Source organism: Sarcophilus harrisii, chromosome 1 (genome assembly GCF_902635505.1).
Source record: "Sarcophilus harrisii chromosome 1, mSarHar1.11, whole genome shotgun sequence".
NCBI lineage: Eukaryota > Metazoa > Chordata > Mammalia > Dasyuromorphia > Dasyuridae > Sarcophilus > Sarcophilus harrisii.
Window position 1 is genome coordinate 701,477,347 of NC_045426.1, and position 12,427 is coordinate 701,489,773.

Consider the following 12,427-nt stretch of genomic DNA (forward strand, 5'->3'; position numbering starts at 1 on the left):
CCTGCAGTAGAAGTTAGAAAAAGTCACATGAGGCAAGATCCTTGACACGATCGATGTAAGAATTTGTTTTGCTTGACTGTACACATTTGTTTCAGGCTTGGTTTTTTCTTTTCTACCCTGCCTCCCCTTCTCCCTGCTTGGTGGAAGGAGAAGGAGAAGGAGAGAAAATAAATACTTATTGATTAAAAATAAAATAAAAAATTTAAAGACAAGGGCTCTGTGCTTAGAGAGTTTACAATCTCACATAATAACTCCTCTTCTCTTTTTTTGAGAATTGATAAGTCATTCACACCTTAATCTGAAAGAGTTCCTGTTTCATCTTTCCCAAGGGTACTTGCATTGTTGTTCTCTTAGTTTTCACTGGGGGGGGGGGGGGTTCCTCTTCCTTTGCTAGGAAGGGATTTCCATCTTCACATTGCCAATTTTATATCTGGGTGTTCCCAAGTCTCCCAAACCCTTTTATGTCCTGGCCGTCTTTTTAAGAGACATCATAGAAAAGGGAAAGGAATAGGTCTTCATGTAGCATCTACAAAGGGCCAGTAATTGTGCTTTACAATCCTGCAAGATAGATGCTTTTATTAGCTCCATATTGCAGTTGAAGCAGACAAAGGTTAAATTACTTTTCCAGAGTCACACCTTGTCCAAAGCCAGATTTAAACTCAGTTTCTTCACCTGTAAAATATGAGAGCTGGACTTCCTGTAGCCCTTAAATCTATGATACTAAGATGATTTTGAGTTGGATGTTGGGAAGGGAGGGGGTGTGTCATGCAAATTGGGGCTTAGATGTGAGAAACTTTCCAGATTAGCCCTTAAGTCTCTCTGATCCTGTCACCAAAGGCGGAACCAGCTCCAAGGACTTCAGGAGAATGTTCGGAAGCTCCCCAAGCTGCCCAACCTGTCCCCCCAGGCCCTCAAGCACCTGTGGATCCGCACAGCCCTGTTCGAAAAGGTCTTGGATAAAATTGTGCATTACCTGGTAGAGAACAGCAGGTGAGCCTGGGGGATGCACTAGGATAGGGAAGGGAGGGAGGAAAAATCTACTTTTCACAATGGATAGTCCCCAAACTGGGCCCACAATGTAATCAGCAAACATTCATAATTGACATGTATGAGTTACCTACAACACACCAGATGCAGAACTAGCAGAACTGGGAGGACAAAGATCCCGCCCTCAAGAAGCTTACATTTTATTAGAGACTTTGGATGCACAAAAGAAAATACAGGGCTGCGGTAAGGAGGGAGGGGCCCAGGAGATTCTGATCTGGTGTTTTAGGGAGATCCAGGGCAGGGAATCAGAGAAGGATTCCTAGCTGGGGTGGTTTTGCATGGTCAGTGAAAAGATTGTGGACTTTGGAGTTGGAGGGGTTGGTTTAAAAGCCCACTTTGGGCTTTGGTATCTATTGGCAAGTCAGTTCTGCCTCTGTAAACTGATGTGTTTGGAGAGTAGTCTTCAAGGGCCCCATCCCAAGGATTCCAAGAGTAGAGGTGAGAAAGAAGGCACAATCACTGCAAAGGCACCAAGATGGAGACGATGTTTGGAACAGAGAAGGCGTGGTATGAAATACGCTTGTAAGGGGACCTTGCAGCCATCTTGCAAGAAAGCCTTGAATACCCTCTCAAAGATTTCTTTCCTTCTTATGTTTCCTAAATTTTAGCTCGTTCCCTCAAAATAGCAGGAAGTCAATTCCATATATTGCATATTGAAATTCCTATGATTACTTCTGCAGTTGCTGCTTCTACATGCAGGAAACTGACAGAATAACCTGTTTGCGTGTCTTAGAACTGCATTTCAGGGTTTGTTCAGCAGCTTGAAGGCAAAGACGGTGTTGTTTTGCCTTTTGCATAGTTAGTGTTAGTTTTGTGAGGTTCAGATGAGATGATATACTTAAATTTCCTTTTTAATAAACTGTAAAGTGTCCTGAAATGTGCACTACCATGATAGTGGCAATGCTGCAGGTTGTGTGGATTTGTTCCTTTTGCTGTGAGCTGTTTGAATTCATGCCTTCTTTCCCTTCCTGCTAGTAAGTACTACGAGAAAGAAGCTCTTTTGATGGACCCTGTCGATGGCCCCATTCTTGCTTCTTTGTTAGGTAAGTCCCTCTCTCTATCTTTCTTTATCCCCTTCGAATCTCCAGCTTCCTTCAAACCTCAGCTCAGGGCTGCCCACTTACAGCTTTTCTGAAATGTCTTTCTCCTTATCCCTCACCCTTATTTATTAGTACCTGACAAATATCGTATTCTCCAGTAGAATGTAAGCTCTCTGGGGACAGGAGCTGCTGATTTGTGTCTCTGGCTCCTACTAAGTACGTATTAAATGCTTATTCAATTTAATAATTTAATAAATAAGGATTTATTAAGTATCACCTATGTACCAGACATCATGTGCTAGGTACCGGGGATACAGACAAAACTGAAATGATAGTTGCCCTCAAGGAGGTTACACTCTATCTGATATTTGGATTCTATGCCAGGCAGAAGGGATGGGAGAAGCAGGCCCTGGCCTGGTCATTTAGGTTCTGATGTTTCCCTTTGCCCCCAGTCGGCCCCTGTGCACTGGAATATACCAAGATGAAGACAGCAGACCATTTCTGGACAGACCCTTCAGCTGATGAGTTGGTCCAACGGCACCGGATCCACAGCTCCCACTTCCGCCAGGACTCTCCCACCAAGCGCCCAGCCCTTTGTGTGAGTGGAATGTGGGGATCAGGCTGGGGAGAATGAGAGGAAAGGAAAGGGCAAGGGAGATGGGTCTTGGGGCTAAGAACATCACTTGAGATCCTGTCCATTCCATCCCTCTCTGCCCCCATACTCCCAGATCCAGAAACGTCATTCCAGTGGCAGCATGGATGATCGGCCTTCCCTCTCTGCCCGGGATTATGTGGAGTCTCTGCATCAGAACTCCCGGGCTACTCTCCTCTATGGCAAGAACAATGTCCTGGTCCAACCGGTGAGTGCCAAACTGAGCTTTGGTGGGGATTCGTTTGATCTTTCCCTTTGATCTCTTCCACTGTTGCATCATCTGCCTTCTGGTTGCTTGCTGCTGTTGGTATTGTTCCCCTTGCATCTCAGTTGATCCTGGAATCTGGTTGCCATTCAGGATTCCATGAAACAAGAGTCTTTGGAACAAATTAACTTAACATTCTATTTATTTATTTTAATTAAATTATTTTTATTTCATTAAGTAGTTTCCTATTTATTTATTTTACTTATTTATTGGTTTGTTTTTGTTTAGTCGTGTCTGATTCTTTATGACCCCATTTGGGATTTTCTCAACAAAGATGCTGGAGTGGTTTTCCATTTTCTTTTCCAGATCATTTTACTGATACAGAAATTGAGATAGAGTTTAGTTTAAAGTTTAAGTTAAATTTACTTATTTATTTATTGGTTTGTTTTAGTTCAGTTGTGTCTGACTCTTTATGACCCCATTTGGGATTTTCTTGGCAAAGATGCTGGAGTGGTTTTCCATTTTCTTCTCCGGATCATTTTACAGATACAGAAATTGAGATAGAGTTTAATTTAAAGTTTAAGTTTAAGTTAATTACTTATTTATTTATTGGTTTGTTTTTGTTCAGGCGTGTCTGACTCTTTATAACCCTATTTGGGATTTTCTTGGCAAAGATACTGGAGTGATTTGCATTATGCTTCTCCAGCTCATTTTACAGATACAGAAATTAAGACAGACAGGGCTAAGTGACTTGCCTAAAATCACACAACTAATAAGTGTCTGACACCATATTTGAGTTAAGGAAGGCTCTATGCTCTATGCACTACAAGGCCACCTAGCTGCCCTCCCCTATAAGATAATTTCTCTTCTCTGCTGTTTGGATCTTGGATGTATTTAGATACGTTGTTCCCCCAATCAGAAGGTGAGCTCTCTGAAGGCAAGAACCAATTTTTTGCCTTTTTCTGATTCGTCGTTGCCATTGCTTGGGAACAACTGACAGAATATTGAACCACGAACTTCTATGTCCCTTCCAACCCTGGGATTCTGTAATCTTAGGCCATTTGACCCTAAAACCAGCGTCTCTTCTGTTTTTCTTCACTGGTCACACCGACTGTCTCCTCCTCGTCCTGTCTCTTCCCAACCGACCCACAGACTCCCACGTTCTCCTCCTTTGTATCTATTGAGAGAGCCCTGATTTCCAGCCCCAAAGACTCCCTGAGGCTCAGCTCCTTAGCTGGGCTAAAGAAAATTGTGTGATTGTGTCTCGCCCTCCTGGAGCAGCAGGGTCTTGAAACGTGCCTCTTGATGAACGAGGCTCTCATCTTGTTGCCTGGCCTTAGTTGTCAAGAGCTACCGTAACCATGGAAACCCTGAGGACTGCTTCTGGGTCTTTCTCACTGAAATTGGCAGGCACAGGGAGCGGGATAGGCAGAACCATCAATTCTGGTTACTGCTGGTACAGCCAGGCAGGGGATGAGGGAGACGGCCTCAGTGGAGGGGAGGGAGCATTGAATTTGGAAACAAATCCTGCTCCTAGAATCATTTCCAATCTGTTCAATCTCAGACAAGCCATTCACTTCCCTAGATTTCAACTCCTTTATCTATAAAACTAGGGGATTGGGCTAAATGGCCCGTAAAGTCCTTGCCAACTCTAAATCTATGCTCCTATGATCTTAGCTGTATGACTTTGAATAAATTCACTTAATCCCTCTGTGCCTCAGTTTCCCCATTTATAAAATGAGGAGGTTGGACTAGATGGCAACTCAACGATCCTATGGTCATAAGGAAATCTTATGGGGACTGGAGGCTTCTTGAAACAAGAAAATTGTGTGATCCTGGGCGAGCCGCTAGACAAATAGCAATTATTATTCATCAAAACCTGAATTTTCATATCTGTAGAAAATTCTGAGTGGAAATTCATTCTACTGATTTGGATGAGTGATCTGTTTATGGCAAATAGTCATAGAGAATCACTCGGGACACTGAGATGTGACCTTTTCAGAGTCACTTAACCAGTATGTGTCAGAATGAAACCCTCACCTTTTTGGCTCCTTTCTGGATCACTATGTACTACCTGACCCTGCCAGCCATGACAGCCCATTCCTTTCTCCCCTCTGCCTCTTCGACTCTCTGGTTTGACCCAAACACCTCCTCCCACGTGAAGCCTTTTTAAAATTATATTTATTTTTAGCATTAATTTTTTAAAAATTGAGCTCCAAGTTCTCTCCCTTATTCCCACCTCTCCCTCATCCTTTAAGAAAACAAGTAATATAATATCGATAACACATGTCAAGTCACGCAAAACAAATTTCCATATTTGCCGTGTCACAAAAGAAAATGCACTAACAAAACCAAGAAAATGAAAGAAATCTATTTCCATCTGCGCTCAGAGCTCATTAGTTCTCTCTCTGTCTGTGGTGGAGAGCGTTTTTCAATACAATGGATCATTATATCCTACATGAAATCTTTCTGGAGCCTCCTTCACCTCCCCCCACCCTGAAATGGTTTTGTATTTACTTGGTTTATACTTTGTATTTAACAAACTGAACTGAGAACCAGTCTCTAAGCCAGGAAGATCTGGCTTTGAGTCTTTGCTGGCTATATAATTCCGGACAAATCTTTTAACCTCTCTTTGCCTCCTAGGGAACTCTCCAAGACTAGGAGGTGCTGCCCTGCATTGCTAGAGAATTTCCTCATTGGGAAGTCCCAAAACTAGTGAAATTACAAGTTACCAATCCCCCCCCCCAAAAAAAACCCTATTTTGTGTTTCTGCTAATAGAAAATAAGTTCCTTGAGGGCAAGATCTAGTTCATTCTTTGTCTTAGTATCTCTAGCACCTCAGACAGTTCCTCACATGTAAGTTACTTTGAAAAATTATATGTGACTGATTAATGAGTACTGATCCAGGCAATTTAGTGGCTACAGTCAGGAATATCTGAATTGGAATCCTGCCTCAGACACCATCTCTATGATCCTTGGACAAGTTACTTGATCACTTTTAGCCTCAGTTTCCCCATCTGAAAAATGAAGATAATAAATAATAGCATCTACCTCTCAGGGTTGTTGTTAGGATCAAATAAAATAGTATGTGGAAAGGTCTTTGAAAACTCTTAGATATATGTTATAACCATCATCATCATTATCGTCATCATCATTTTATACCAGTATATTCAATGCCCAATTGTTGCCCTTTCTCCCAACCTCTCCTAGAAGGATGACATGGAGGCTGTTCCCGGGTATCTGTCTCTACACCAGACCGCTGATGTCATGACCCTTAAGTGGACGCCCAACCAGCTGATGAACGGCTCTGTGGGAGACCTGGACTATGAGAAAAGGTGACTGATCCAAAGGGACCATTCTCTTTATCTCCCTGGGGCTGATGGGATTAGCCTTGGTGATGGATAGAGGAGTAGACCCAGATTCTAAAGTAGTTAAGTGGTTACAGATAGAACTCTGAGCTGGCATCAGGAAGATCTGAATTCTAATCCTGTCTTAGCCACTTACTAGCTGTGTGATCCTAAGTGTTTAATCACTTAAACACTCTCAGACTCAGTTTACTCTTTTGTAACTTACCTATCCTTAATCTCTGAATGGGTATTGCCTCAGTCAAACTGAGACCTATTAAAGACCTTAACTTGAAAAGGCTAAGGTCTCCCATTGCATCCAGGGTCGTCTTTAGTCTTCCTAACCTATACCTGGCCACTGGACCCCAATGATTCTGGAGAAGAAAGTGGGGCTTCCCAGACTCCCCCTCAATCCAATCCAATTCACATTCATGTCATAATATTACCTCCCTGATGTCATGGTCCTCTTCCAGATTAAGGGCAAAGAATCACATCTTCTGTAAAATACAAAGGTCTGTGGTCCCTTCTTGTTCTAAAGATATGAGCCTATTTTAATATCTCTAGCACCTGGAAATTTCCTCTGCATTTGGATCTTTGGTTCTGAAAAAGATGCCAAATGTTGCTGCCTTCTAACTGATGAGGAAATGGAGACTATCCCCAAAGAGGTTATTACAAGGGCCTAATTATTGCTGAGATGATAGATTGAATCTTGCTCCATAGAAGCCAGTGTCTGTGACCTCCCTCATGAGACCTCCAAGGAGCTGACCTAGATCTTCATCACCTGTGATCCTTAGGAGTCTGTCTTAGCTGAGACCTCTATTAGGCAAGGTTGCTGGGGGAGTAGACAGGGGGAAGGCTGGACTTCAGTCCCTGTTCTACCACTAAATGACAGGTCTCAATGGCTTCAGAATTGGAGAGAACTTTGTCTAGTCAAATCCCATTATTTTATACAAATGAGAAACTTTCTGTTTATTATTGTTAATATTGATTTTATTATTATTTTTCCTGTGTAAAATGAGAGATCCCTAGGATCCCTTTCACTTCTGACATTCTTTATCTAAAAGCCCCTTCTACGACTCTAATGTTCTGTCAAGCAATCTACATGTAATTATTTAGTGCCTACTGTATGCCAGATACTGGAGGATATAAATTATCAAGAATGAAATTATCCATCTCTGAAAGAAGTTTACATTCTAGCAGATCTGCGGTATAAGGATCTCTTCATCTCTGATTCTCTTGTTCTGTGGCTTGTTCTTTCTTCCCTGACCCCCATGGGAACACAGTGGGATCTAACATTGGTCTAATGAGTGTTCTCATCCCCTGCAGCCTCTTTCCAGCTGCAAAGATTCCATCCTTGAATAAATGATATTCAGTGAAAATTGGAGTACCAGGATGGGGAGAATGCATAGAATCTCAGGAGTTCCCATAGGTACAGGGAGTTTGGGGTCGTAATGACAGGTGTAACAGCCATGATTGGCTACAGATTGTTCTATTTTCTTCTTCTCCTCTTGCCTTTTCCAATTCTCAGGAGAGGCTATTAGATTTTTCCTTATTGAGTGATATTCCTCCATAAACTCATATATTTGAAATGAGAAGTTGGAGTTCATTAAGTCAAATCTCCTCCTTCTACAGGTGAGGAAAATGAGACTGAGAAATTAAGTGATATTCTGAGGGGTCATGCAGCTAGTTAAGTATCTGAGCAGTTCACTGCCCTATCCACCACACCATACTACCTTTCAAATTAGGGGACCTAGAGTACTAGCTATTATGCCTTTTATAACTTGGCAGGCCCCATTTCTAAAATATATAGAGAATTGACTCCAGTTCATAAGAATACAAGCCATTCACCAATTGATAAATGGTCAAAGGATATGAACAGGCAATTTTCAGATGAAAAAATTAAAGCCATTTCTAGTCATATGAAAAAAATGCTCTAAGTCACTTTTGATGAGAAAAATACAAATTATGACAACTTCAGGGTACCACTTCATACCTCTCAGGTTGGCCAAGATGACAGGAAAAGATAATAATAAATATTGGAGGGATGTGGGAAAATTGGGATACTGATGCATTGTTGGTGGAGTCGTAAAATGATCCAACCATTCTGGAGAGCGATTTGGAATTGTGCCCAAACGACTATCAAACTTGTATATCCTTTGATCCAGCAGTGTCTCTCCTGAGCCTGTATCCTAAAAAGATCATAAAGGAGGGAAAGAAACACACATGTACAAAAATATTTGTATTAGTCTTTTTTGTAGTGGCAAGAAACTGGAAACTGAATGGATGCCCATCAGTTGGGCAATGGCTGAATAAAGTATATGAATATTATGGAATATTATTGTTCCACAAAACATGATGAGCAAATTGATTTCAGAAAAGCTTGGAAAGACTTACATAAACTGATGCCGAGTGAGATGAGCCGAAGTAACAACATTATATACAGTAACAACAAGATTGTGCGATGAAAAACTGTGATAGACTTTGGCTTTTTTCAACAATGAGGTGATTCAAGACAATTCCAATAGATAGGTGATGGACAGAGCTATCTGCATCTAGAGAAAGAATTATGGAGACAGAACGTGGATCAAAGCATAGTGTTTTCACTTTTTGTTGTTGTTTAGTTGCTTGTTTTTTTTTCTTTCTTATGTTTTTCCCCTTTTGATCTGACTTTTCTTGTGTAGCATGACAAATATAGAAATATGTTTAGAAGACTTGCACATGTTTAATTTATATTGGATTACTTGCTGTCTAGGAAAAGGAAGGGGGAAGGAAGAGAGAAAAATTTGGGACCTAAGGTTTTGCAAAGGTAAATCTTGAAAACTGTGCATTTGGAAAAATAAAAAGCTGTTATAAAAATTAAATTAATTTAAATTTTAAAAATAACTTGGTAGACCTTAGCAGGGGGAGAAAATCTTAGAAATTTTGAAGCTTCAGGCCTTTTTTCAGAGACCCTTTTATAGATGAGGAAAACTGAGATCCAGAGAAGTGCATTACCTAGTACATGCTACTGATAGGACCAGGAATGGAACCTAGTTCTTCTGATTTAGGTCAGTGTTCTTAAGAAACTTTTTGGAGGAAGGGATGGTCTGTATCTAGGATTTCATTGATCCAATGAAGAAATTTCTTCCAATGCAGAATAGTGAACTTAAAGAAGTCATTTGAATTGTCTGCCTCAGTTTCCTCATCTGTAAAATAGGCATTATAATAATAGCATCTACCTCCCAGGGACATTGGAAAGTGCCTAACATAAGACCTGGCACAAAGTTATTTTTATTTTTACTATTCTATTTTTATTTTATTATTTTATTCCCCAAAACTTAAGAGCCATTAGAAACTTGCCTCTGTTCTCAAGTGATTAAGTGACTTGTCCAGAGTCATACAGAGGGAAGATTGAACACTTGTCTTCCTAAAGGTGCTATTCCATACTGCCTTGCATTTTAAAGCTTGCAAAGCAGTTTATATACATTATCTCATTTGATTTTTATACCAGCCTTGGGAGGTAAGTAGGAATTGTCTCCTCTATTAAACTATAAGCTCATTGAGGGCAGGCACAGGCTTCTCCTTTTTCTTTATATTCTAATCCTTTGGCACAGCCCTTAATAAATGCTTGTTGATTCATTGATAGGTTTTATCCCTATTTTACAGATGAGGAAGCTGTCTCAAAGACCTGAAGTTCTACCACATCTTATTGGGGGGAGAATCATATATTATAATGATAGCTAATATTTACATAGTACATTAGGTTTACAAAGACCTTTACAAATATTATTTTATCTTCACAACAACCTTAGAAGATAAGGATTATTATTATTATCCCCATTTTATAGTTGGAAAACTGAGGCAGATATCAGGTAAGTGATTTGCCTGGGGTCACATAGTTAGGAAATTTCTGAGGTCAGACTTGAATTTGTATCTCCCTGGCTCCAGGTTCAGCTTTCTATCTGCTGTGTCATCTAGCTGCCTCAATAGACATGACTTAAAGTAGGGAACAGACATAGTAACTGTGTTCCTTTGCCATTCTTTTGGGAGCATCCAAGAACGTAAGCCAGAAGGAAACTGGGATGCGTCACAGTCACCTTTAAAATCCATACATCCGTTTGTCCCCCATCTCTTGTGGTGTGGTGAAAAAAACTTTGGATTTGAATTCAGGAAGACCTCAATTCAAATCTCATCTTAGTCGCTTTATAGCTGTGTGACCCTGAACAAGTCACATTTATAACATGAGTCAATTGGTCACTTGTCTCTGTGGTTTATCTACCTCTAAATCTATAATCTTCTCTTCTCCCCAGATCATCATAAGATGCACATGGGCTCTTTTACTTGGGCTAACAGGTTTTGGAAGGGGAAGTTTGATCTGTAATCTAATCTAATTTTAAATTTTGGTTTTCTGTTTTCCTTGCCCTCCTTTGATCCTCACTCAGGTGTCCTGATGGGGAAGCACTGAATGAATTCAGTCCCAGCCCTCCACTGTTCCCAGCTGCCCCTTCCTCATTCCATGTCTCCATGAGAAGTGGTTGTTGAGGGTCTCCTGTATACATGGCGGTGTCCGAGATGCTAGACTGGGCAGAACATGCTCCATTTAGTCATAGAAGAAATTTCTAGGCTCCTAGATTCAGGGCTGAAAAGGACCTCGAGAGGACTGAAGTCCAAGTCTGTCATTTTACAAGTGAAGAGTCAGGGCCAGAAACCGACTTGCTCAAAGTCATACAGCTATTGTCAGAAATAGCATTTGAACTCGGGTCTTCTCAGTTCAGAGCTGCCATTTAGGTGCCTGTTCCCTCATTGAATCCCTCCCAAACAGCTTCGTTTACCAGTTCAAGTTCTCATATTCCATATTTTGGGAGGGGATGAGAGTAAGGCCCCACTGGGAAAAAATTATCCCTGGCCTCCAGTTATCACCAACTGTGGATTTAGGACAGATCCCTTGTTATCACTTTCCCTTTCTCGGTCTTGGTCTGGAGATGACCTGGAAAATGTATTTCAGCAAGGCTTACCTAGAGCTTCCCTTGCCGAGGTCATCTCTTAATGGGGCCCTCTGCAGGCAAGTGACTCCCCAGTGAGTGACTCACAGAATCCCAGAGCTTGAAGGCATCTCAGTTGCCATCCAGCCCAACCCACACTCAAACGGGACTCTCTAAAATAAACCCGACAAGTGGGTCCTCTTGCCTTTGCCTGTAGATCTCCGATGAGGGAGATCTCACCACTTTCTGAGGCAGCCAATCCACTTTAAGACAGCTCAACTTAGTAGGTCATTTTTTCTTTACCTCCAGCCTATATCTGTCCCTTGGTAGTTTTCAATCATTGTTCCTACTTTGGGTTATAGATTTAAAGGATTTTTAATATTCCTTTAAATTTAAAGGAAGAAACTTTAGAAGTCATTTAGTCCGACACTTTTGTTTCATAGCTGGGGAAGTTGAGGCCCAGAGAGGTTAAGTCACCCAGCTAGTAAGTGTTCGAGACTGGATTTAAAGCCAGTTTCTAGATCTCTGAATCAAGTCCAACTTAAGGAACTTCACCTTCATTGTTGGCTGCTATTGCCCTCTGCTGGTAATCTGGGGACAAGCAATGCTGGAGCCATTTCTTCCAAGCTAGCTGGGCAAGTCACTAAAATGCCTGCCTCCACCAGAGATAACTTGGCTTTTCCCTGCCCTGGAGATGTTCTGCTTCCATAGAAGAGCCTTTCCTGTGCCTCCTTTTCCCATTCCATCTCTCTCAGAAATCACAGGGCATGAATTGCTTGGGAGCCCTGTTTTGAGAAGGTAAAGCTAGAAAATGGCCCGAGGAGGGTTACAGACCAGGGGCAGTAAGCCAGTCAATGTTCCTGTGGAGAAGAAACAATCCTGATCAAAAATCCCATCTTAAAAACCAAACTCGGCGTCCAGGAATTGTCAGGAGACACCAAAGTCTCCAGACTTCAGCATCTCGAGTCAGAAAGAACTTTAGTCAACTGCTGGACCAACCCGACTATTGAGAGATTGAAGGAGTCTTGGAGACCATCTAGAATGGCCATCTCACAGATTTCCCCCAGTGCTAGCACATAGTAAATGTTATCGACTGTGCAGAGAAACTGAGGCAGTGACTCAGGACCCAGAATCAGAGAGTGGACGCAAGATCAGAGATTTACAGCTGGGAGGATGCT

At 41.5% G+C, this 12,427-nt stretch overlaps 1 protein-coding gene across 4 annotated transcripts in view; it reads left to right on the plus strand.

Annotated features, from left to right (window-relative positions):
- Window positions 1-12,427, plus strand: part of SGSM1 (small G protein signaling modulator 1) — a 96,260-nt gene that overhangs the window by 47,820 nt on the left and 36,013 nt on the right. For 3 of the 4 annotated variants that reach the window (XM_031948800.1, XM_031948797.1, XM_031948799.1), the window contains exons 5-9: window positions 838-990; window positions 2,023-2,090; window positions 2,540-2,685; window positions 2,816-2,947; window positions 6,155-6,279. In XM_031948800.1, the coding sequence (XP_031804660.1) occupies window positions 838-990; window positions 2,023-2,090; window positions 2,540-2,685; window positions 2,816-2,947; window positions 6,155-6,279 (624 nt within the window). The remainder of the gene's footprint in view (window positions 1-837; window positions 991-2,022; window positions 2,091-2,539; window positions 2,686-2,815; window positions 2,948-6,154; window positions 6,280-12,427) is intronic. The other variant, XM_031948798.1, reaches the window with a different exon arrangement.